Source organism: Oncorhynchus mykiss, chromosome 9, assembly GCF_057628025.1.
Source record: "Oncorhynchus mykiss isolate SJ-2025 chromosome 9, ASM5762802v1, whole genome shotgun sequence".
Classification (NCBI taxonomy): domain Eukaryota; kingdom Metazoa; phylum Chordata; class Actinopteri; order Salmoniformes; family Salmonidae; genus Oncorhynchus; species Oncorhynchus mykiss.
Window position 1 is genome coordinate 5342342 of NC_143030.1, and position 27251 is coordinate 5369592.

The window sequence follows — 27251 nt, forward strand, 5'->3', positions numbered from 1 at the left end:
TGTAGAGGCAGCAGGGTAGCCTAGTGGTTAGAGCGTAGGGGCGGCAGGGTAGCCTAGTGGTTAGAGCGTTGGACTAGTAACCGGAAGGTTGCAAGTTCAAATCCCCGAGCTGACAAGGTACAAATCCTAGTACTAGTACTAGTTCTAGTTCTAGTTCTGCCCCTAAACAGGCAGTTAACCCACTGTTCCCCGGTAGGCCGTCATTGAAAATAAGAATTTGTTCTTAACTGACTTGCCTAGTTAAATAAAGGTAAATAGAAATCTCCTCCACAATTGGTCGCTGATTAAATACTTTTTTGCCCCACTGTATGTACACTGAGTGTACAAAACATTAAGAACACCTTCCTACTATTGAGTTGCGCGTGTGAAAAACACCAGCAGCGTTGCAGTTCTTGACACAAACTGGTGCTCCTGGTACCTACTACCAAACCCCATTTAAAAGGCATTTAAATATTGTGTCTTGCCCATTCACCCTCTGAATGGCACATATACACAATCCATGTCTCAATCCTTCTTTAAACCCCGTCTCCTCCCACTTCATCTACATGTCTCCTCCCACTTCATCTACATGTCTCCTCCCACGTCATCTACATGTCTCCTCCCACTTCATCTTCACTGATTTGAAGTGGGTTTAACAGGTGACATCAATAAGGGATCAATAGCTTTCACCTGGATTCACCTGGTCAGTCTACAGTATGTAATTGAAAGAGCAGGTGTTCTTAATGTTTTGTACACTCAGTGTATGTTTGCTGTTGCACTTTTGAAGACAATTATAAAAGGTTGTTTTGAATGTCTTGCCCCCTAGTGATGTGATCTACATCATCAAGGATGACAATTAACAATGATACGACAGTCATTTGCAGTACCACACAACAGATTATCAAAGATAGAAACTAATTGAGTTAAAACTGAAGTGTCAGTTCAAAACAGAGACGAGTGATTGAAGCGAGCACCCGGGAGCCGGCTCAGCTCAAGCAGCCTGCGCAACTGAATGATGTTATCGACCAATGAGAGGATTGCATTAAATATTCTGCTAAGCCATGCATGCTTCTGATTGGACAAAACGGATGAAAATGAGTTTCATGTCAAATTAAAACTTAATTCGTGTTTTTCAGGGCCTCTCGTTAACGTCATTCGTGTTTTTCAGGGCGTTTCGTTAACGTCATTCGTGTTTTTCAGTGCGTCTCGTTCACGTCATTCGTGTTTTTCAGGGCGTCTAGTTAACGTCATTCGTGTTTTTCAGGGCATCTAGTTAACGTCATTCGTGTTTTTCAGGGCGTCTAGTTAACGTCATTCGTGTTTTTCAGGGCGTCTAGTTAACGTCATTCGTGTTTTTCAGGGCGTCTCGTTAACGTCATTCGTGTTTTTCAGGGCGTCTCGTTAACGTCATTCGTGTTTTTCAGGGCGTCTCGTTAACGTCATTCGTGTTTTTCAGGGCGTCTCGTTGACGTCATTCGTGTTTTTCAGGGCGTCTAGTTAATGTCATTCGTGTTTTTCAGGGCGTCTCGTTAACGTCATTCGTGTTTTTCAGGTCGTCTCGTTAACGTCATTCGTGTTTTTCAGTGCGTCTCGTTAACGTCATTCGTGTTTTTCAGTGCGTCTCGTTAACGTCATTCGTGTTTTTCAGGGCGTCTAGTTAACGTCATTCGTGTTTTTCAGGGCGTCTCGTTAACGTCATTAGTGTTTTTCAGGGCGTCTCGTTAACGTCATTAGTGTTTTTCAGGTCGTCTCGTTTCGTTAACGTCATTCGTGTTTTTCAGGGCGTCTCGTTAACGTCATTCGTGTTTTTCAGGTCGTCTCGTTTCGTTAACGTCATTCGTGTTTTTCAGGGCGTCTCGTTTCGTTAATGTCATTCGTGTTTTTTAGGGCGTCTCGTTAACGTCATTCGTGTTTTTCAGGGCGTCTCGTTAACGTCATTCGTGTTTTTCAGGGCGTCTAGTTAACGTCATTCGTGTTTTTCAGGGTGTCTCGTTAACGTCATTCGTGTTTTTCAGGTCGTCTCGTTAACGTCATTCGTGTTTTTCAGTGCGTTTCGTTAACGTCATTCGTGTTTTTCAGTGCGTCTCGTTAACGTCATTCGTGTTTTTCAGGGCGTCTAGTTAACGTCATTCGTGTTTTTCAGGGCGTCTCGTTAACGTCATTAGTGTTTTTCAGGGCGTCTCGTTAACGTCATTAGTGTTTTTCAGGTCGTCTCGTTTCGTTAACGTCATTCGTGTTTTTCAGGGCGTCTCGTTAACGTCATTCGTGTTTTTCAGGTCGTCTCGTTTCGTTAACGTCATTCGTGTTTTTCAGGGCGTCTCGTTTCGTTAATGTCATTAGTGTTTTTTAGGGCGTCTCGTTAACGTCATTCGTGTTTTTCAGGGCGTCTCGTTAACGTCATTCGTGTTTTTCAGGGCGTCTAGTTAACGTCATTCGTGTTTTTCAGGGCGTCTCGTTAACGTCATTCGTGTTTTTCAGGTCGTCTCGTTAACGTCATTCGTGTTTTTCAGTGCGTTTCGTTAACGTCATTCGTGTTTTTCAGTGCGTCTCGTTAACGTCATTCGTGTTTTTCAGGGCGTCTAGTTAACGTCATTCGTGTTTTTCAGGGCGTCTCGTTAACGTCATTAGTGTTTTTCAGGGCGTCTCGTTAACGTCATTAGTGTTTTTCAGGTCGTCTCGTTTCGTTAACGTCATTCGTGTTTTTCAGGGCGTCTCGTTAACGTCATTCGTGTTTTTCAGGTCGTCTCGTTTCGTTAACGTCATTCGTGTTTTTCAGGGCGTCTAGTTAACGTCATTCGTGTTTTTCAGGGCGTCTCGTTAACGTCATTCGTGTTTTTCAGGTCGTCTCGTTAACGTCATTCGTGTTTTTCAGTGCGTTTCGTTAACGTCATTCGTGTTTTTCAGTGCGTCTCGTTAACGTCATTCGTGTTTTTCAGGGCGTCTAGTTAACGTCATTCGTGTTTTTCAGGGCGTCTCGTTAACGTCATTCGTGTTTTTCAGGTCGTCTCGTTTCGTTAACGTCATTCGTGTTTTTCAGGGCGTCTCGTTTCGTTAATGTCATTAGTGTTTTTTAGGGCGTCTCGTTAACGTCATTAGTGTTTTTCAGGGCGTCTCGTTAACGTCATTAGTGTTTTTCAGGGCGTCTCGTTAACGTCATTCGTGTTTTTCAGGTCGTCTCGTCTCGTAAACGTCATTAGTGTTTTTCAGGTCGTCTCGTTTCGTTAACGTCATTCGTGTTTTTCAGGTCGTCTCGTTTCGTTAACGTCATTAGTCTTTTTCAGGGCGTCTCGTTAACGTCATTAGTGTTTTTCAGGGCGTCTCGTTAACGTCATTAGTGTTTTTCAGGGCGTCTCGTTAACGTCATTAGTGTTTTTCAGGGCGTCTTGTTAACGTCATTAGTGTTTTTCAGGGCGTCTCGTTAACGTCATTCCTGTTTTTCAGGGCGTCTCGTTAACGTCATTCCTGTTTTTCAGGGCGTCTCGTTTCGTTAACGTCATTCCTGTTTTTCAGGGAGTCTCGTAAACGTCATTCGGGTTTTTCAGGGCGTCTCGTAAACGTCATTCGTGTTTTTCAGGGCGTCTCGTAAACGTAATTCGTGTTTTTCAGGGCGTCTCGTTTAACGTCATTCGTGTTTTTCAGGGCGTCTCATTAACGTCATTAGTTTTCGTCAGGAACAATAGGGTGGTGACTAAATGAACAGTGGTGTGTGGGGGGTGGAACCTCAAGCCCTCTAAAATACTTACACGGGTATCCGATCGTAGGCATCTTCAAAACAATCCTGCAAAACACAAAAACAGACAAGTTACATTACACCCACAGAAACACAGACAGTACGGTGCCAGCTGGAGCAGTGATAGCAGACAATACGGTGCCAGCTGGAACAGTGATAGCAGACAGTATGGTGCCAGCTGGAACAGTGATAGCAGACAGTGTGGTGCCAGCTGGAGCAGTGATAGCAGACAGTGTGGTGCCAGCTGGAACAGTGATAGCAGACAGTAGGGTGCCAACTGGAACAGTGATAGCAGACAGTATGGTGCCAGCTGGAGCAGTGATAGCAGACAGTGTGGTGCCAGCTGGAACAGTGATAGCAGACAGTGTGGTGCCACCTGGAGCAGTGATAGCAGACAGTGTGGTGCCAGCTGGAACAGTGATACTAGACAGTATGGTGCCAGCTGGAGCAGTGATAGCAGACAGTGTGGTGCCAGCTGGAGCAGTGATAGCAGACAGTACGATGCCAGCTGGAGCAGTGATAGCAGACAGTATGGTGCCAGCTGGAGCAGTGATAGCAGACAGTATGGTGCCAGCTGGAGCAGTGATAGCAGACAGTACGGTGCCAGCTGGAGCAGTGATAGCAGACAGTGCGGTGCCAGCTGGAGCAGTGATAGCAGACAGTGCGGTGCCAGCTGGAGCAGTGATAGCAGACAGTGCGGTGCCAGCTGGAGCAGTGATAGCAGACAGTACGGTGCCAGCTGGAGCAGTGATAGCAGACAGTAGGGTGCCAGCTGGAGCAGTGATAGCAGACAGTAGGGTGCCAGCTGGAACAGTGATAGCAGGCAGTATAGTGCCAGCTGGAGCAGTGATAGTAGGCAGTATAGTGCCAGCTGGAGCAGTGATAGTAGGCAGTATAGTGCCAGCTGGAGCAGTGATATCAGACAGTGTGGTGCCAGCTGGAACAGTGATAGCAGACAGTACAGTCCCAGCTGGAGCAGTGATAGCAGACAGTACGGTGCCAGCTGGAGCAGTGATAGCAGACAGTAGGGTGCCAGCTAGAGCAGTGATAGCAGACAGTAGGGTGCCAGCTGGAACAGTGATAGCAGGCAGTATAGTGCCAGCTGGAGCAGTGATAGTAGGCAGTATAGTGCCAGCTGGAGCAGTGATAGTAGGCAGTATAGTGCCAGCTGGAGCAGTGATATCAGACAGTGTGGTGCCAGCTGGAACAGTGATAGCAGACAGTACAGTCCCAGCTGGAGCAGTGATAGTAGGCAGTATAGTGCCAGCTGGAGCAGTGATATCAGACAGTGTGGTGCCAGCTGGAACAGTGATAGCAGACAGTACAGTCCCAGCTGGAGCAGTGATAGCAGACAGTACGGTGCCAGCTGGAGCAGTGATAGCAGACAGTACAGTCCCAGCTGGAGCAGTGATAGTAGGCAGTATAGTGCCAGCTGGAGCAGTGATAGCAGGCAGTATAGTGCCAGCTGGAACAGTGACCTCCCGTTGTTCAGAGGTCATTACAATAAAGTACCCCCTGGATGTAAAAAATGAGAAGGCACGAAAATAGTACAAAAAGAAGACTGCTTATGGAAAATCAAGAGATACTTTTTGCTGACTATTATTTTTTTTAAATGGGAACATCAGTAACCTCATCTTCCACACAAACCATCCCCTGGCACAGTGCTATATTAGCACACTACCCCATTGTTAAGAGAGGGGTTGTTAACGAGGGGTGGAAACTCGGGATGTTAGACAACGAGGACTGACTCAGCCAATGTCAACCTGTACAAGTCAGGAACAGTAATGGTACAGGGCAACGACAAACAGTTTCAGCTGGATTTTCACCTAATTAAAGTGGGAGCGCAGCAGGAGAAGCTCTCTCTTGGTGAAGACTCCCACATCCCGAGCGAGTCAGACCTTTTCATGAAACAACCCCAAAGACGAGCAACCCCAAACGTAAAGTCAACCTCCCAGCAGAGAGTACTACTCGCTCACTGAAATGAAGGATAAATTCACCCAGCTGGAAGTAAGGCAGGTAGAGCTGGAACAGCAGGTGATTACACTTCAGTCAGCACAGACCCAGACAACAGTCCAGCACAACAACACCCCCTTAACCAGACCCGGAGAGCTGGAGGTGGACAGAGACATATCTGCACTCTGGACTGTGGTGAGACAACTTCAACAGGAGAAAGAGCAGGAGCAGGAGAAGAACAGAACACTTGAGGAGAGGATCAGACTGCTGGATGAGAGGTTGAGGGGGATGGCGTGTGACAGAGAACAACCCATTAGAGAGCTGGCCACCCCCGCAGAGAAGCCAGCAGAACAGCCCACCTCACCTCCCGACACCACAGCAGAACAGTCCAACCCAGACCCCGACCATAGTGTCGACACCACAGCAGAACAGTCCAACCCAGACCATAGTGTCGACATCACAGCAGAACAGTCCAACCCAGACCATAGAGTCGACATCACAGCAGAACAGTCCACACCAGACCCTGACCATAGTGTCGACACCACAGCAGAACAGTCCAACCCAGACCCCGACCAGTGTCGACACCACAACAGAACAGACAAATGAAAAACCCCAAACACCAAGGGGATCTAACCCTCCCTGAGCACCCGCCCTGTCAGCCACCCTGATAGCCTTCCTGACAACCCCCCCACACCCACTGAGGACATACACAAGACAAAGGTTGTTCTCCTTATGGACTCAAATGGGAAATATATACAAGAGAAAACCCTTTTTCCCAAACACAGTGTGTCTAAACTCTGGTGTCCAAACACCCAGCGCGCCCTAGACCTTCTGTCTGAGAACCAACTAGGTTCACCCAGCCACATGATAATACACACAGGCACAAATAACCTGAGAACACAGCAGGAAAGGGTGGCCACAGCACTGAAGGGAGTGATTGAAAAGGCTTCTTCTACTTTCCCCAACGCACAAGTGGTTTTCTCCACCTTAATACCATGAAAAAACTTCCACGCTGCTACCATACAGCGGGTAAATGCAGGTATTTCCCGTGACTGTGCCTCAAAACCCAAATGTTTTCCTGGCCCACCACTCCACCCTGGACCTGAACAGCTTCTATGACCAGGTCCACCTCTACAAGGCAGTAGTGCCCACCACTCCACCCTGGACTTGAACAGCCTCTATGACCAGGTCCACCCTGGACTTGAACAGCCTCTATGACCAGGTCCACCTCTACAAGGCAGTAGTGCCCACCACTCCACCCTGGACTTGAACAGCCTCTATGACCAGGTCCACCTCTACAAGGCAGTAGTGCCCACCACTCCACCCTGGACTTGAACAGCCTCTATGACCAGGTCCACCTCTACAAGGCAGTAGTGCCCACCACTCCACCCTGGACTTGAACAGCCTCTATGACCAGGTCCACCTCTACAAGGCAGTAGTGCGCACCATTCCACCCTGGACTTGAACAGCCTCTATGACCAGGTCCACCTATACAAGGCAGTAGTGCCCACCACTCCACCCTGGACTTGAACAGCCTCTATGACCAGGTCCACCTATACAAGGCAGCAATCACAACCCTGCCAGGACCCTGAAGGACATCACCCTCAACAGCAACCCCAGCAACTCACACAGGAGAAACAGAGCAATAGACACCCTGCTCAGACCAGCGAGACCCCCCCCCCCCCCACCCCTACACATAGAGGACCCCACCGAGACCATAGAGGACCCCACTCAGACCATAGAGGACCACCCCACCCAGACCATAGAACACCCCACCCAGACCATAGAGGACCACCCCACCCAGACCATAGAGGACCACCCCACCCAGACCATAGAGGACCCCACCCAGACCATAGAGGACCCCACTCAGACCATAGAGGACCACCCCACCCAGGCCATAGAGGACCAGAGGCCCACCCCACCCAGACCATAGAGGACCACCCCACCCAGACCATAGAGGACCACCCCACTCAGATCATAGAGGACCATAGAGGACCCCACTCAGACCATAGAGGACCCCCAACCAGACCATAGAGGACCACCCCACTCAGATCATAGAAGGCCCCACCACTCAGACCATAGAGGACCATAGAGGACCCCACTCAGACCATAGAGGACCCCCAACCAGACCATAGAGGACCACCCCACTCAGATCATAGAAGGCCCCACCACTCAGACCATAGAGGACCATAGAGGACCCCCACTCAGACCATAGAGAACCATAGAGGACCCCAACCAGACAATAGAGGATCACCCCACTCAGACCATAGAGGACCAGAGGACCCCCACCCAGACCATAGAGGACCACCCCACCCAGACCATAGAGGACCATGGAGGATCCCCCCCACTCAGACCATAGAGAACCACCCCACCCAGACCATAGAGGACCACCCCACCCAGACTAGAGAGGACCATAGAGGACCCCACTCAGACCCTAGAGGACCATGGAGGATCCCCCCACCCAGACCATAGAGGACCCCACCCAGACCATAGAGGACCCCCACCCAGACCATAGAAGACCCCCACTCAGACCATAGAGGACCACCCCACCCAGACCATAGAGGACCCCACACCCAAACCATAGAGGACAATAGAGAACCCCCCACTCAGACCATAGAGGACCACCCCACTCAGACCATAGAGGTTCACCCCACTCAGACCATAGAGGGCCACCCCAACCAGACCATAGAGGACCACCCCACCCAGACCATAGAGGACCACCCCACCCAGACCATAGGACCACTCCACCCAGACCATAGAGGACCACCCCAAATCAGACCATAGAGGACCACCCCACCCAGACCATAGAGGACCACCCCACCCAGACCATAGAGGACCCTCACCCAGACCATAGAGGACCACCCCATCCAGACCATAGAGGACCACCCCACCCAGACCATAGAGGACCACCCCACCCAGACCATAGAGGACCACCCCACCCAGACCATAGAGGACCACCCCACTCAGACCATAGAGGACCATAGAGGACCACCCCACCCAGACCATAGAGGACCACCCCACCCAGACCATAGAGGACCACCCCACCCAGACCACAGACCGGAGGCCCATAGAGGACCACCCCACCCAGACCATAGAGGACCACCCCACCCAGACCATAGAGGACCCCCACCCAGACCATAGAGGACCACCCCACTCAGACCATAGAGGACCATAGAGGACCCCACTCAGACCACAGAAGACCACCCCACTCAGACCATAGAGGACCACCCCACCCAGACCATAGAGGACCACCCCACCCAGACCATAGAGGACCACCCCACCCAGACCAGAGGACCACCCCACCCAGACCATAGAGGACCACCCCACCCAGACCATAGAGGACCCCACCCAGACCATAGAGGACCCCACTCAGACCATAGAGGACCACCCCACCCAGACCATAGAGGACCATAGAGGACCACCCCACCCAGACCATAGAGGACCACCCCACCCAGACCATAGAGGACCACCCCACTCAGATCATAGAGGACCATAGAGGACCCCACTCAGACCATAGAGGACCCCCAACCAGACCATAGAGGACCACCCCACTCAGATCATAGAGGGCCCCACCACTCAGACCATAGAGGACCATAGAGGACCCCCACTCAGACCATAGAGAACCATAGAGGACCCCAACCAGACAATAGAGGATCACCCCACTCAGACCATAGAGGACCATAGAGGACCCCCACCCAGACCATAGAGGACCACCCCACCCAGACCATAGAGGACCATGGAGGATCCCCCCCACTCAGACCATAGAGGACCACCCCACCCAGACCAGAGGACCACCCCACCCAGACCATAGAGGACCACCCCACCCAGACCATAGAGGACCACCCCACCCAGACCATAGAGGACCACCCCACCCAGACCATAGAGGACCACCCCACCCAGACCATAGAGGACCACCCCACCCAGACCATAGAGGACCATACCAACCAACCAAACAATACAGAAATACACTACGGGATTAGAAGGAACAGCATGTCAGAAATCAGCTCAATGTAACTGAAGAATCCATAGACTCTAACCACTTCCCTTGAAAATTAGAACACACTAAACAAACAACAACACGAAGAGTTATCTATCCAAAACAGAGATGTATGGATAAACCACTTCTCTAATATCTTTGTCTCTATAACAAAGAACAAACTGCAAAAACATAGACATGATCAAATACAAATCATACTTTCAACTATTACAGACGACCAGAACTCACTGGATTCTCCAATTACATTGAATGAACTACAGGACAAAATAAAAACCCTCCAACCCAAAAAGGCCTGTGGTGTTGAGAGAGTACACAGTGGCAGAATACCTGACCACTGTGACTGACCCAAACTTAAGGAAAGCTTTGACTATGTACAGACTCAGTGAGCATAGCCTTGCTATTGAGAAAGGCCGCCGTAGGCAGACATGGCTCTCAAGAGAAGACAGGCTATGTGCACACTGCCCACAAAATGAGGTGGAAACGGAGCTGCACTTCCTAACCTCCTGACAAATGTATGACCATATTAGAGACACATATTTCCCTCAGATTACACAGATACACAAATAATTCTAACCTTGATAAACTCCCATATCTACTGGGTGAAATAACACAGTGTGACATCACAGCAGCAAGATGTGTGACCTGTTGCCACGAGAAAATGTCAACCAGTGAAGAACAAACACCATTGTAAATACAACCCATATTTATGTTCATTTATTTTCCCTTTTGTACTTTAACTATTTGCACATCCTTACTGATTTCCCTTTATTTCACTAGGGAGATGTGCGACACATACAGACATAATGACATTTGTAATGTCTTTATTCTTTTTCAACTTCTGTGAGTGTAATGTTTACTGTTCATGTATTGTTTACTTCAATTTGTTTATGATCTATTTCACTTACGTTGGCAATGTTGACACATGTTTCCCATAGCAATAAAGCCTTTAAGCTGAAATTGAGAGAGAGAGACACACACTTGTGTGTGATGTTTCCAGTTGATGTCTGATTGTTTTGGTGTTTGTTGTTGGGTTTCTTCACTTGGCCATGTGAACCTGTTCCCATGCCAATAAAGCCCTTTGACATTCTCGTTGGTTCACCTAAGACAGCTCCCCACTCACACCCATCCAGTCCCCCCCTGTCCAGCTCCCCACTCACACCCATCCAGTCCCCCCCTGTCCAGCTCCCCACTCACACCCATCCAGTCCCCCCCTGTCCAGCTCCCCACTCACACCCATCCAGTCCCCCCCTGTCCAGCTCCCCACTCACACCCATCCAGTCCCCCCCTGTCCAGCTCCCCACTCACACCCATCCAGTCCCCCCCTGTCCAGCTCCCCACTCACACTCATCCAGTCCCCCCCTGTCCAGCTCCCCACTCACACCCATCCAGTCCCCCCTGTCCAGCTCCCCACTCACACTCATCCAGTCCCCTCTGTCCAGCTCTGAGAGGATGCTAATAATAGCATTGTAGTCACTTACATAAAATCGTGACAACAGCCCACACACACACAGAGAGAGAGAGAGAGAGAGAGAGAGAGCACTCCGCCCCGCCCCCCCGAGGCAATGTTTTACTGTCTAGATCAGATCGATGGTTTCTACACAACGACATCACCCAGGCCTGTTAATCAGACAGCTTTTAACAGTGAACACATTCTCTCCCTGTCCAGCACACACACACACACACACACACACACACACACACGTGTCACCAATAAAACCCTGCTAACAGTGGGGCTGTAGGGTTAATGGTATGACTGAGGATCAGGATAACTAGATTACAACAGCTGAGCCCGCCGCAGGTTAAATACAAACATTATATTACACATTTTAAAAAAATAGATTAGAATCATTTTGTTGCTGTCCAATACACAATATCCTCCATTTCTCTCTCATCTCAAGGTTGCCGTTTACATATCAGTCAGTTCATTAACAGATGATGATGTGTCACGAGGACATTCTCTCAGCATTACACACACACACACACACACACACACACACACACACACACACACACACACACACACACACGGGCTGATTTGTTCCACCACAGGTAATGGGACACTACTAACTAATTGATGAGGACTGACGCTGGAGTCTAGTGGTGTGTGTGTGTGTGTGTGTGTGTGTGTGTGTGTGTGTGTGTGTGTGTGTGTGTGTGTGTGTGTGTGTGTGTGTGTGTGTGTGTGTGTGTGTGTGTGTGTGTGTGTGTACAGTGTGTTTGTGTTTCCAGTCCCCATTCGAATGGAGTCTGTCACTATCACTTTATGTCCAGCAATGAGTGTGTTGATAGCATACTGACGACTTATGATTAACTACTGATGACTGACTACTGATGACTGACTACTGATGACTGACTACTGACGATTGACTACTGACTACTGATGACTGACGATTGACTACTGACGACTGACTACTGACTACTGACGACTGACTACTAATTGACTACTGATGACTGACAACTGACTACTGTCTACTGATGACTGTCTACTGATGACTGACTACTGATGACTGACTACTGATGACTACTGATGACTGACTGACTACTGATGACTGACTGACTACTGATGGACTACTGGCTACTGATGACTGACTACTGATGACTGACTGACAACTGACTACTACTGACTGACTACTGATAACTGACTACTGATAACTGATGACTGACTGACTAACTACTGATGACTGACTACTGACGGACTACTGGCTACTGATGACTGACTACTGATGACTGACTGACTACTGGCTACTGACTGACTACTTATGACTGGCTACTGACTACTGACTGGCTACTGACTGACTACATATGACTGGCTACTGACTACTGACTACTGACTGACTCCTTATGACTGATGACTAACATTGGCACTTTCAAATGCACTGTACCCAGAACACAGATTTAAAAAATAAATAATAGCCATTTTTTTTTTTACGTTTCATTTTTCAGAGTATGTATATTGGAGTGCCACGGCAGGAAACTACAATATGTAGCGAATTTTGAACAGAAGTGTTGATAGGGCAGGACTGTTGTGCGGCAGGTAGCCTCGTAATTAAGAGCATTGAACAAGGCAGTTAACCCTACTGTTCCTAAACCGTAATTGTAAATAAGAATACATTCTTTAACTGACTTGCCTGGTTAAATAAAGGTTAAATAAATTAAAAACATTAAAATGCAATGTAGCGAGTTCAGAACGTAACTTATAGAGAGCCAAGTGACTTCCGAACTGCCAGGAACTTCCCGAAATAACCCGCTGTGTTGCGGCTCGGGGGCATTTAGTCTCAATCCAGCCGTCTGTCTGTCTGCTGGAAAACGCGAGCCACGTCACAAAGGGTCTACCGGGATATTTAAGCTAAATGCAGTTTTTACGCTACTGGCTGGCTGCACAACAAACATGCAATTATGTAGACTGTTTTATTGGGGCTCCCGAGTTGCGCATCGGTCTAAGGCATTGCATTTCAGTGCTAGAGGCGTCACTAAAAAAACACCCTGGTTCGAATCCAGGCTGTATCACAACCGGCCGTGATTGGGAGTCCCATAGGGCGTCGCACAATTGGCCCAGCATCGTCCGGGTTTATCCGGTGTAGGCCGTCATTGTAAATAAGAATTTGTTCTTATCTAACTTGCCTAGTAGGCCCAAGACAGACACACAGAATGATAAGGAGGAGAATGTCTGTCTGTAAGAAACAGTAGGCTATTGTGATAATGAAGAGTGTAACTTAATTGTAACTCTTGTACAATAGACCATGTCTTTTCTAACTAGCTAATTTACTAACAGCAACCGTTATGGTCACATAACCTAATCTTCCGCGAGGTAACTATGTAACACAGTGTAATAGGATAGCCCGTGTCCAATTATGTCCATATAAAAACGCATTGGGTGTGAGAAATGCGCTTTACAAATGAAATGTATGATTATGAATAATAATAGTAGGCTACACAACTAGTCAACAACAGAAATAACCTTGTAGCCTACTTCCGTATTGAGCAATATGACCGTATCTAAAACCAAGACAAATGCAGACGAGAACACAGCCATAGTTTAAGATACATCATCATAACCCATGTCCTCTTCCTCACCTCATCGTCGGCGTTATTCCCAGATCCGTTCCCGACCTGGGCCATGGTTCGCTGGGTAGAAGGCTAGCAGCAAAGCCAGTAAAGGACTGGGACTGGTAACAAACTTAGGGCTTCAGCAGGAGTAAAAGGCTAGATATTCATTAGGTCAGAAAATTATTTCGTTTAGGTCCAGCTCTCCTTCTCTCTCCCTCGGCGGTGAGTGTCTCAGTCTCTGTTCAGACAGAGACTGTTTTTGCCTGGACGGTTCGTGGTTTAGCCAGCTGCTGCTTTCTCTCTGCGGAGCCTTTCCTTTCGCGGGATACACACTCCCAGGAACGCTCAACACCGGTCCGCCTTCTGACAACACAACAGGAAAACCGTTTCCACCGGGGCAGCCCAGTCCGTCCTGACTACACAGCCCTCGAGCCTTTCTCCGGTCAATCACGGAAAGAACGAGAGAGCCCTCTCCAGGTGTCACGTCAGCAGTCAAGAAACTGAAACAGGATATAAGGCAGCGCGCAACCGGCCGTTGAGATATCAACAACCCCGGTAAAAGCCGGCATTTAGCCTATTTCTATCAACCCGCGCCTTACTCACTCTCTGCTGCATATAGCCTAGTCTAGTAGAGAATTCATGTATATATGTGAATCGGTCCTTCTCATTTGAACGTTTATTCAGCCTAGACAAATAGGCCCAGAGAGGACAGTCGCCTATAGACTATACTAACCTTTGCCGTGGCACGGTTACGGTGTTCTCGTATCGACTCAACGGTAGACTGGACGCGATCATTTTTAATAAATGTGCCTCGAGTCCAAAAGCGACGCACCACGACACGCATGTGGCTCTACGTGCCTTTATTTATTATACGCAGAGGGGGTTTGGCCTGGGAATCAATGCAGATGAATAGTCACGCACAAAATCATATTTTCTAAATGCCAGTTAATTATGATCCATAATAAAAATACAGGTTCCTAGGATAAGAAGTGGATACCGTTCTTATTCCCTCGGTGTCTGAATGATAGCCTATGGTTGTTGTACCCTAATAAGTTATGAAAAATGTACCGGATTAATATTGGTCTTTTCACTGTGTGCGCATTGCGCGGAAAATTGTTCTGGCTATGTGGCAAATACAAATCGCTCCTCCCCTCCCACTAGTCAGTGGTCCTCTTCAGATGCACCATCCAAACACAGCCACTAGAGGGAGGCAAGGCGCTCTCACGAACTCTAAGCATCTGGAGAGAGACAAGAGAGAGGGAGAACTATCTTATCCTGGAATATACAAGGTCAGAGGTCATCTGCCTTTGGCAGGATTCTACACTACTTTCTACTGAAGTGCAGGAACCCAGACTTAAATCAAAGAAATGGGAAAATACATACATTGTCCTCCTACAAGAAACATGGTATAGAGGAGACAGACCCACTGGTTGCCCTCTAGGTTACAGAGAGCTGGTAGTCCCATCCACCACACTACCAGGTGGGTGGTATAGAGGAGACAGACCCACTGGTTGCCCTCTAGGTTACAGAGAGCTGGTAGTCCCATCCACCACACTACCAGGTGGGTGGTATAGAGGAGATGGACCCACTGGTTGTCCTCTAGGTTACAGAGAGCTGGTAGTCCCATCCACCACACTACCAGGTGGGTGGTATAGAGGAGATGGACCCACTGGTTGCCCTCTAGGTTACAGAGAGCTGGTAGTCCCATCCACCATACTACCAGGTGGGTGGTATAGAGGAGATGGACCCACTGGTTGCCCTCTAGGTTATAGAGAGCTGGTAGTCCCATCCACCACACTACCAGGTGTGAAACAGGGAAGGGACTCCGGGGGTATGCTAATTTGGTAGAGAGCAGACCTAACTCACTCTATTAAATTAATCAAAACAGGAACATTTTACATCTGGCTAGAAATTAATAAGGAAATTATGTCAACATGTACTAACTAGTCTGTGGTGACCTAAATGTCAGAACTGGACAAGAACCTGAAACCCTCAGCACACAGGGGGACAAACACCTGCCTGGAGGTGACAGTATTCCCTCCCCAATATGCCCCCCTAGGTACAACTATGACCAACAAAAACGGGCACAACTCCTGCAGCTCTGGGTACGCTGGGTACAGTATGTACATAGTCAATGGTAGTCTTCAAGGGGACTCATACAGTAGGTACACCTATAGATCTGTTACATCCTGGGTATGTACATAGTCAATGGTAGTCTTCAAGGGGACTCCTACAGTAGGTACTCCTATAGCTCTGTCGTACGCTGGGTATGTACATAGTCAATGGTAGTCTTCAAGGGGACTCATACAGTAGGTACACCTATAGATCTGTTACATCCTGGGTATGTACATAGTCAATGGTAGTCTTCAAGGGGACTCCTACAGTAGGTACTCCTATAGCTCTGTCGTACGCTGGGTATGTACATAGTCAATGGTAGTCTTCAAGGGGACTCCTACAGTAGGTACACCTATAGCTCTGTTGCATCCTGGGTATGTACATAGTCAATGGTAGTCTTCAAGGGGACTCCTACAGTAGGTACTCCTATAACTCATCTCTTGGCAGTAGTACTGGTGACTACTTTATCACTGACCTCATACGACAGACCATGTATTCACCCGGCACACCCTAATTCACAAACAAACAAAACAAAACCAAAGTCTTCTCATGCTTTGTTGATTTAAAAAAAAAAGCTTTTGACTCAATTTGGCGAGGGTTCTAGAACAGTCTGCAGCACCCGGCCTCACCCTACTAGAACCTGAAGTCAAATGTCTACTGTTTGTTGATGATCTGGTGCTTCTGTCCCCAACCAAGGAGGGCCTACAGCAGCACCTAGATCTTCTGCGCAGATTCTGTCAGATTTGGGCCCTGACAGTTAATCTACCCCGGCCTAAACATCAGTGCCACAGGTAACTTCCACAAAGCTGTGAACGATCTGAGAGACAATGCAAGAAGGACCTTCTACGCCATCAAAATGAACATTTACAGCCTACCGAGTGGCACAGTGGTCTAAGGTACTGCATCGCAGTGCTAACTGTGCCACTAGAGATCCTGGTTTGAGTCCAGGCTCTGTCGCAGCTGGCTGCAACCGGGAGACCCATGGGGTGGCGCACAATTGGCCCAGCGTTGGCCGGCAGGGATGTTCATTGCGCTCTAGCGACTCCTTGTGGCGGGCCGGGCGCAATGCACGTTGACACAGTCGCCAGGTGTAACGGAGTTGTCTGTAAGTTGCGTCTGGCTTCCGGGGTGGATGTGCATTGTGTCAAGAAGCAGTGCGCCTTGGTAGGGTCGTGTTTCGGAGGACGCGTGGCTCTCGACCTTCGTCTCTCTCCCCAGTCCGTATGCGAGTTACAGCAATGGAATGACTTACCAATTGGATACAATGAAATTGGGTATAAACATTTTTTTTTTAAAAGGAACATAACATTTGACCAATTAGGATCTGGCTAAAAAATACTGGAATCAGTTATAGAACCCATTGCCCTTTATGGTTGTGGAGGTCTGGGGTCCCCGCTCACCAACCAACGATTCACAAAATGGGACAAACACCAAATTGAGACTCTGCATGCAGAATTCTGCAAAAACATCCTCTTGGTAAAATACCAAATAATGCATGCAGCTCATAATTAGGACGATTCCCGCTAATGATTCAAATCCTGAAAATATTTATAATAATATAATATATATATATATATATATAATATAGAATATAATTTAATTCTACAACCTGCTATAACTGATTCGACAAAGCCTTCACCTACGAACCTGGAGAAGAGTCCCCTCAGAGCCCCAGGACAGCAACAGAACTAAACACAACCAAATCATGAGAAAACAAAAAGATAATTACTTGACACATTGGAAAGAATTAACAAAAAAACAGAGCAAACTAGAATGCTATTTGGCCCTAAACAGAGAGTACACAGCGGCAGAATACCTGACCACTGTGACTGAACCAAACTTAAGGAAAGCGTTGCCTTGCTATTGAAAGAGGTCACCGTAGGCAGACCTGGCTCTCAAGAGAAGACAGGCTATGTGCAACACTGCCCACAAAATGAGGTGGAAACTGAGCTGCACTTCCTAACCTCCTGACAAATGTATGACCCTATTAGAGACACATATTTCCCTCAGATTACACAGATACACCAAGAATGAAAGTAAAAGTGAAATCCCACAGTGTGACATCACAGCAGCAAGACGTGTGACCTGTTGCCACAAGAAAAAAGGGGCAACCAGTGAAGAACGAACACCATTGTAAAATGTCAACCCATATTTATCCCTCTGTGAGCTGAAGCACAGCTGGGTCATGCAACAAGACAATGTTTGGTTGGAGTCATTGCTGCCACAGTAAACTTCCTCCACAGAGACGTGAGAGACTGGTCCACAACTACAGGAAGCGGTTGGTTGGAGTCATTGCTGCCACAGTAAACTTCCTCCACAGAGACGTGAGAGACTGGCCCACAACTACAGGAAGCGGTTGGTTGGAGTCATTGCAGCTTAAGGAGAACCAGAGATTCCGGGGGACTTTCTCACAGCTCTGTATCAGTCAACAGTCCAAACGAGGGTGTCTTGTCCTGCTCCTGAAATCTGCTCCTGCATTCATCCCATCAGCAACAGAGCATCGGGGAGGTGCAAGTCTGACATCAATGTGTGAAGCGCAATTACAGTTAAATATGGTCAATTTCAGAACTTGTTAATTATACAACATAAACATGGTGTTGACACCAGTGGCGATCGTGTCGTTTACGATTAAGAAGGACGATACATTTATTTATTTAATGAGCCTGGCCTTATTTCTATTACAGCATACTGGATGATTCACCCGGGTTACTGTCATTCATATTCACCCGGGTTACTGTCATTCATATTCACCCGGGTTACTGTCATTCATATTCACCCGGGTTACTGTCATTCATATTCACCCGGGTTACTGTCATTCATATTCACCCGGGTTACTGTCATTCATATTCTCCCGGGTTACTGTCATTCATATTCACCCGGGTTACTGTCATTCATATTCACCCGGGTTACTGTCATTCATATTCACCCGGGTTACTGTAATTCATATTCACCCAGGTTACTGTCATTCATATTCACCCGGGTTACTGTCATTCATATTCACACGGGTTACTGTCATTCATATTCACCCAGGTTACTGTCATTCATATTCACCCGGGTTACTGTCATTCATATTCACCCGGGTTACTGTCATTCATATTCACCCAGGTTACTGTCATCCATATTCACCCAGGTTACTGTCATTCATATTCACCCGGGTTACTGTCATTCATATTCACCCAGGTTACTGTCATTCATATTCTCCCGGGTTACTGTCATTCATATTCACCCGGGTTACTGTCATTCATATTCACCCGGGTTACTGTCATTCATATTCACCCAGGTTACTGTCATTCATATTCACCCAGGTTACTGTCATTCATATTCACCCGGGTTACTGTCATTCATATTCACCCGGGTTACTGTCATTCATATTCACCCGGGTTACTGTCATTCATATTCACCCAGGTTACTGTCATTCATATTCACCCAGGTTACTGTCATTCATATTCACCCAGGTTACTGCCATTCATATTCACCCAGGTTACTGTCATTCATATTCACCCGGGTTACTGTCATTCATATTCACCCGGGTTACTGTCATTCATATTCACCCAGGTCAATGTAACAGTGATAGGTTTAGGTTACTGTCATTCATATTCACCCAGTTCAATGTAACAGTGACAGGTTTAGGTTACTGTCATTCATATTCACCCAGTTCAATGTAACAGTGACAGGTTTAGGTTACTGTCATTCATATTCACCCAGTTCAATGTAACAGTGACAGGTTTCGGTTACTGTCATTCACCCAGTTAAATGTAACAGTGACAGGTTTAGGTTACTGTCATTCATAATCACCCAGTTCAATGTAACAGTGACAGGTTTAGGTTACTGTCATTCATATTCACCCAGTTCAATGTAACAGTGACAGGTTTAGGTTACTGTCATTCATATTCACCCAGTTCAATGTAACAGTGACAGGTTTAGGTTACTGTCATTCACCCAGTTCAATGTAACAGTGACAGGTTTAGGTTACTGTCATTCATATTCACCCAGTTCAATGTAACAGTGACAGGTTTAGGTTACTGTCATTCATATTCACCCAGTTCAATGTAACAGTGACAGGTTTAGGTTACTGTCATTCATATTCACCCAGTTCAATGTAACAGTGATGGGTTTAGGTTACTACATGATACTAGAATGTTCCCTGTACCCATCATGAGGTTGCTACAAACTAGCCTATGAATGAAAGTTTACAACGTAGGTGCACACAGGTCGAGAGACACATTTGAGAAGACAGAGAGTGACACATGGACAGCCCGTGACATTCAATACCGCCTTTGCACACTCTTGCCCGCACCTACCTGATATAGAGAGTGTAATCACCTAGAAACGTTTTAACCGAATCGACGGAATGAATACACTACCTGATCACACGGAAAGATGACTAACAGTCACGGTGTGCTCGGAGTGCGCTCCGTAGGCGTTCGTAAACGCGTTGCGTTCAGAGCGCACCGTGGTCGCTCTGGCCCAGGAGGTTGATCCTCACAACGGATGTCAAAAGCATCCAAGCCAACATTGACTCTCAACATCCAGACACATAATGAGAGAACACCTCACTCGGGACCGTTTGACTCGCCCTGGCAGATCCGGTTAGGCTGTTTTCGTGTTATCCCGAGCGTTGGTGACACCGGACATATTCAACCGGTGTTGAGTGTTTTTAATTCATCACTTATTCCGCGCTCTGGTACAACTCAGACGAGAGTGCCCTGAACTCTGAGTAGACCGCTAGAGGGACTTTTACGCGATATATACGCTATATAAACCATTTTGTTTGTTGTGTGTATAATTCATTCTCGCATCTATGCTCTCTCTCAACCTTTTTCCCTTCGCTTGTGGACTTGTGTTCAAAATACAACAACTGCCTGGGACCAGCTGTGTGGTTGGCTTTGTGGGTTTTGACACTTATGTAGGTGTCATAACCAGCCATAAAATATTGTAATGTGTCACAACAGGTCTAATTATGTGTCATGACAGTGTTATGGCAATATAACAGATTATGACCGTGTCATAACGCACTATGACGCTGGTGTTACCCACTTTTGTTAATGGTCTATTTCAGTTGTTTTGGCAAAGTTAATATATGTTTCTTATGCTAATAAAGCCATTTTGAATTTAGCGTGAACAAGAGTAGCCATTCCGACTCACGCTAGTGAGACAAGCTGGCTGCTGCCATAGGTTACCTGGCACCCCATCTGGTTGTGTCTTGACTGCATCAAATGTGGTGTAACGACCCTGGGTTTATAAACGCGGAAATCAACTCTGCCGCACGAGCATGTTTTTACGGCACATTCGATAGCGGGCCGGACCTCGGGCTCGAAGGTCGAGGGTTCGAGGCCTGCTCCCTGCCTGTTTCATTACCGTGAGTTAAGATGCTACCTACCTACAGTAAGTAGCCAGCTAATGTAGTCAGCTAGGTAGATAATTTAGCAAGTCGAATTGAGTCCATTTTGCTGTGCTTCTCATCCTCGTCTACAACAACTCCATTCATATTCCCGAATGGCGCAGCGGTCTACAGACACTGCGTCTCAGTGTTAGAGGCACCCTGGTTCGAATCCAGGCTGTATCACAACCGAGAACCAAGCGACAGGTGTTTTAACGGCTGTTGACCCACCCTCACAAAAAACTGTCATCAAATGTCAAATCGTTGTATGCTATGTAGCAATGTCACAAAATTGTATTACATTTTTAGACAAATACTTTATTTTAATAGGCCTATTTATTTTCCTTCTACAACAATAAAAAGCTAGCAAGTAATATGATACTAAACGTCCGTTCTAATAACCGTGTCCATCCCTAAAACACTCAAGAAACCATCGGAATCTCATTTTAAATGTAGAACGGGTTTATTGACCGACTGTGTAACCTGAACTAATGCTCATTTATTGCGTGACAGAACGGATTTATTGACCAACAGTGTAAACTGAATTAATACTAACATTTTTTTTTTTTTACCAGTGAAAATGACAACTGTAAAACACATCTAAAAAGGTCAAGTGTAACACAAATCTACTCCACAGTGTCAAAAACCAAAGTGTGTTCCCCTTTAAAACCATTTCACAGAACAGTACCAACGCCTGTCTGTGTCTCTGCCGGTCTGTGTCTCTGTGTGTGTATGAAAACAAGGGTCACTGCAGTTGAATAAGAGGTTCAAATATAATGCCGTCTGTCCCAGGTTCAAATATAATGCCGTCTGTCCCAGGTTCAAATATAATGCCGTCTGTCCTGAATCAGATGACCAGCCAGACTCTTAACTTGTGTGCTACTGTCTGTCCCTGGGGGAGGGGGGGGGGTTACAACTATGAGCAGTGTGCTACTGTCTGGCCCTGAGGGTGGGGGGGGGGTTACAACCATGAGCAGTGATGGCTATTGAAGGAGATACCCTGAAGGGTAATATTACCAGGCAACCAGACCTGTTTTAGGCAACTAAAGCAATAACCAACTTGGCTACTTACTGCAGGAGTACAAGCTCAGTAAGAATCCAGGCGAAGTAGAACGTCGTCTATACAACACCGTTAAAAACTATACAAACCACACTAAGTATAGTATTTAAGAGAACATACAAAGGTGGATATATAAAAAAATAAACATCAGGAGAGTAAAAACGTGTGTAGACTGAACTGTTCCCTGGTTTCTACATCCTATAAGTAGGGCTTCTTCTCTCCTCTCAGCCTCAGGGAAAGGAGGAGACATAACACACTCCCCAGGTGAGTCTGTCTTTAGGAAAACACCCGAGCCCTATTCACTAGAAGACCTAAACACCCTGAATTTGTCCAATAAAAAATAAAAATTGAAAATAATAAAAACACTCGTTGTCCTTTTCCATTGCAAAACGTCCAATGAATATGGGTGAGGAGGTTGTCCAAATACTCTGATTGGACAAGAGAGGGTTAAGAAACATCATAACCCCAGTTGGACAGCTGGTATGTTCCGTGTTCACCCCCTCTGATTCTGAGTTGGTATGTTCCATTGTTCTGTCACCCCCCCCCCCCCCAGGTACAGATCTAGAATCAGTTTCCCTCCCCAAATACTAACCTTCAACCATTAGTGGTCGAAAATTGTAACCTGCACCAAGATCAGAGTCTAGGGGCAACTTCACCCTGCTCCGTTTCTCACAGTGGAGCTCAGGATGAGGCTATTGGAGTTCGGAGCTCCCACCCTCTGGCACCTCCTCTGGCACCTCCTCTTCCTTCTTCTCAGTCACGACCCCCTTCTCTCCTCCCCTCCTCTCCTCCAGTTGACTCATTCTCCTGCGAACCTCCTGCAGAACCTCTCCTCTCCTCTTCTGTTTCTCCCTCCATCTCTCCACCCTCTCCTCCTCCTCCCTCTCTTTCTCCTCCAGGAGCGAGCGGAGGAACTCGGGGCTGATGACGTTATCCTTGTCGCTAACCAATAGGAATGCATTCTTGAAGCGGTTGTAGAGCATCGATGCCTTGTCCATCACGTCCTGGTTACTGCGGAAACGACGCATCTGGGAAGCACACAGGTGTGGTTAGGTGTGTGTATGTGGTAAAGGAGTGAAGAGTGTGTGGATGTGTGTAGTTATTGTGTGTGTGTGTAGTTATTGGATCTGTCAGGCGTGTGTGTGTGTGTAGTTATTGTATCTGTCAGGTGTGTGTAGTTATTGGATCTGTCAGGTGTGTGTAGTTATTGGATCTGTCAGGTGTGTGTGTGTGTAGTTATTGGATCTGTCAGGTGTGTGTGTGTGTGTAGTTATTGTATCTGTCAGGTGTGTGTAGTTATTGTATCTGTCAGGTGTGTGTAGTTATTGGATCTGTCAGGTGTGTGTAGTTATTGGATCTGTCAGGTGTGTGTGTGTGTAGTTATTGGATCTGTCAGGTGTGTGTGTGTGTGTAGTTATTGTATCTGTCAGGTGTGTGTAGTTATTGTATCTGTCAGGTGTGTGTAGTTATTGGATCTGTCAGGTGTGTGTAGTTATTGGATCTGTCAGGTGTGTGTAGTTATTGGATCTGTCAGGTGTGTGTGTGTGTAGTTATTGGATCTGTCAGGTGTGTGTGTGTAGTTATTGGATCTGTCAGGTGTGTGCGTGTAGTTACTGGATGTACAGTACCAGTCTAAAGTTTGGACACACCTACTAATTCAAGGGGTTTTATTTGTACTGTGTCTTCACTATTATTCTACAATCTAGAAAATAGTCAAAATAAAGAAAAATGCTGGAATGATTAGGTGTGTCCAAACTTTAGACTGGTTCTGTACGTCAGCTGTGTGCGCCTGGTTCTGTACGTCAGCTGTGTGCCTGGTTCTGTACGTCAGCTGTGTTCGCCTGGTTCTGTACGTCAACTGTGTGCCTGGTTCTGTACGTCAGCTGTGTGTGCCTGGTTCTGTTCGCCTGGTTCTGTATGTCAGCTGTGTGCCTGGTTCTGTACGCCAGCTGTGTGCCTGGTTCTGTTCGCCTGGTTCTGTACGTCAGCTGTGTGCCTGGTTCTGTATGTCAGCTGTGTGCCTGGTTCTGTACGTCAGCTGTGTGTGCCTGGTTCTGTTCGCCTGGTTCTGTATGTCAGCTGTGTGCCTGGTTCTGTACGTCAGCTGTGTGCCTGGTTCTGTTCGCCTGGTTCTGTACGTCAGCTGTGTGCCTGGTTCTGTTCGCCTGGTTCTGTTCGCCTGGTTCTGTACGTCAGCTGTGTGCCTGGTTCTGTACGTCAGCTGTGTGCCTGGTTCTGTACGTCAGCTGTGTGCCTGGTTCTGTACGTCAGCTGTGTGCCTGGTTCTGTACGTCAGCTGTGTGCCTGGTTCTGTACGTCAGCTGTGTTCGCCTGGTTCTGCACGTTAGCTGTGTGTGCCTGGTTCTGCACGTCAGCTGTGTGTGCCTGGTTCTGCACGTCAGCTGTGTGTGCCTGGTTCTGCACGTCAGCTGTGTGTGCCTGGTTCTGTACGTCAGCTGTGTGTGCCTGGTTCTGTACGTCAGCTGTGTGTGCCTGGGTCTGTTCGCCTGGTTCTGTACGTCAGCTGTGTGCCTGGTTCTGTTCGCCTGGTTCTGTACGTCAGCTGTGTGTGCCTGGTTCTGTACGTCAGCTGTGTGTGCCTGGTTCTGTACGTCAGCTGTGTGTGCCTGGTTCTGTACGTCAGCTGTGTGTGCCTGGTTCTGTACGTCAGCTGTGTGTGCCTGGTTCTGTACGTCAGCTGTGTGTGCCTGGTTCTGTACGTCAGCTGTGTGTGCCTGGTTCTGTACGTCAGCTGTGTGTGCCTGGTTCTGTACGTCAGCTGTGTGTGCCTGGTTCTGTACGTCAGCTGTGTGTGCCTGGTTCTGTACGTCAGCTGTGTGTGCCTGGTTCTGTACGTCAGCTGTGTGTGCCTGGTTCTGTACGTCAGCTGTGTGTGCCTGGTTCTGTACGTCAGCTGTGTGTGCCTGGTTCTGTACGTCAGCTGTGTGTGCCTGGTTCTGTACGTCAGCTGTGTGTGCCTGGTTCTGTACGTCAGCTGTGTGTGCCTGGTTCTGTACGTCAGCTGTGTGCCTGGTTCTGTTCGCCTGGTTCTGTATGTCAGCTGTGTGCCTGGTTCTGTACGTCAGCTGTTCGCCTGGTTCTGTACGTCAGCTGTGTGCCTGGTTCTGTACGTCAGCTGTGTGTGCCTGGTTCTGTTCGCCTGGTTCTGTACGTCAGCTGTGTGCCTGGTTCTGTACGTCAGCTGTGTGCCTGGTTCTGTACGTCAGCTGTGTGCCTGGTTCTGTTTGCCTGGTTCTGTACGTCAGCTGTGTGCCTGGTTCTGTTTGCCTGGTTCTGTACGTCAGCTGTGTGCCTGGTTCTGTACGTCAGCTGTGTGTGCCTGGTTCTGTTCGCCTGGTTCTGTACGTCAGCTGTGCGCCTGGTTCTGTACGTCAGCTGTGCGCCTGGTTCTGTACGTCAGCTGTGTGTGCCTGGTTCTGTACGTCAGCTGTGTGCCTGGTTCTGTACGTCAGCTTTGTGTGCCTGGTTCTGTACGTCAGCTGTGTGTGCCTGGTTCTGTACGTCAGCTGTGTGTGCCTGGTTCTGTACGTCAGCTGTGTGTGCCTGGTTCTGTACGTCAGCTGTGTGTGCCTGGTTCTGTACGTCAGCTGTGTGTGCCTGGTTCTGTACGTCAGCTGTGTGTGCCTGGTTCTGTACGTCAGCTGTGTGTGCCTGGTTCTGTACGTCAGCTGTGTGTGCCTGGTTCTGTACGTCAGCTGTGTGTGCCTGGTTCTGTTCGCCTGGTTCTGTACGTCAGCTGTGCGTGCCTGGTTCTGTACGTCAGCTGTGCGTGCCTGGTTCTGTACGTCAGCTGTGCGTGCCTGGTTCTGTACGTCAGCTGTGCGTGCCTGGTTCTGTACGTCAGCTGTGCGCCTGGTTCTGTACGTCAGCTGTGCGCCTGGTTCTGTACGTCAGCTGTGCGCCTGGTTCTGTACGTCAGCTGTGCGCCTGGTTCTGTACGTCAGCTGTGCGCCTGGTTCTGTACGTCAGCTGTGTGTGCCTGGTTCTGTACGTCAGCTGTGTGTGCCTGGTTCTGTTCGCCTGGTTCTGTACGTTAGCTGTGTGCCTGGTTCTGTACGTCAGCTGTGTGTGCCTGGTTCTGTACATCAGCTGTGTGTGCCTGGTTCTGTACGTCAGCAGTGTGTGCCTGGTTCTGTACGTCAGCAGTGTGTGCCTGGTTCTGTACGTCAGCAGTGTGTGCCTGGTTCTGTACGTCAGCTGTGTGCCTGGTTCTGTTCGCCTGGTTCTGTATGTCAGCTGTGTGCCTGGTTCTGTTCGCCTGGTTCTGTACGTCAGCTGTTCGCCTGGTTCTGTACGTCAGCTGTGTGCCTGGTTCTGTACGTCAGCTGTGTGTGCCTGGTTCTGTTCGCCTGGTTCTGTACGTCAGCTGTGTGCCTGGTTCTGTACGTCAGCTGTGTGCCTGGTTCTGTACGTCAGCTGTGTGCCTGGTTCTGTTTGCCTGGTTCTGTACGTCAGCTGTGTGCCTGGTTCTGTTTGCCTGGTTCTGTACGTCAGCTGTGTGCCTGGTTCTGTACGTCAGCTGTGTGTGCCTGGTTCTGTTCGCCTGGTTCTGTACGTCAGCTGTGCGCCTGGTTCTGTACGTCAGCTGTGCGCCTGGTTCTGTACGTCAGCTGTGCGCCTGGTTCTGTACGTCAGCTGTGTGTGCCTGGTTCTGTACGTCAGCTGTGTGTGCCTGGTTCTGTACGTCAGCTGTGTGTGCCTGGTTCTGTACGTCAGCTTTGTGTGCCTGGTTCTGTACGTCAGCTGTGTGTGCCTGGTTCTGTACGTCAGCTGTGTGTGCCTGGTTCTGTACGTCAGCTGTGTGTGCCTGGTTCTGTACGTCAGCTGTGTGTGCCTGGTTCTGTACGTCAGCAGTGTGCCTGGTTCTGTACGTCAGCAGTGTGCCTGGTTCTGTACGTCAGCAGTGTGTGCCTGGTTCTGTACGTCAGCTGTGTGTGCCTGGTTCTGTACGTCAGCTGTGTGTGCCTGG

The 27251-nt window shown here is 48.1% G+C and overlaps 2 protein-coding genes across 2 annotated transcripts in view; both read right to left on the reverse strand.

Moving 5' to 3' along the window:
• LOC149980722 (tetratricopeptide repeat protein 39B-like) overlaps positions 1-14834 on the reverse strand; it is a 48968-nt gene extending 34134 nt beyond the window's left edge. The window contains exons 1-2 of the mRNA XM_090183326.1: positions 13734-14834; positions 3723-3757 (exon numbers count right to left, since the gene is read on the reverse strand). Of these exons, the coding sequence (XP_090039452.1) occupies positions 3723-3757; positions 13734-13778 (80 nt within the window). The 5' untranslated portion in view covers positions 13779-14834. The remainder of the gene's footprint in view (positions 1-3722; positions 3758-13733) is intronic.
• Positions 14835-21645: 6811 nt separating this feature from the next.
• Positions 21646-27251, reverse strand: part of LOC110532883 (uncharacterized) — a 25779-nt gene continuing 20173 nt past the window's right edge. Inside the window, exon 13 of the mRNA XM_090183331.1 lies at positions 21646-23289. Within this exon, the coding sequence (XP_090039457.1) occupies positions 22954-23289 (336 nt within the window). The 3' untranslated portion in view covers positions 21646-22953. The remainder of the gene's footprint in view (positions 23290-27251) is intronic.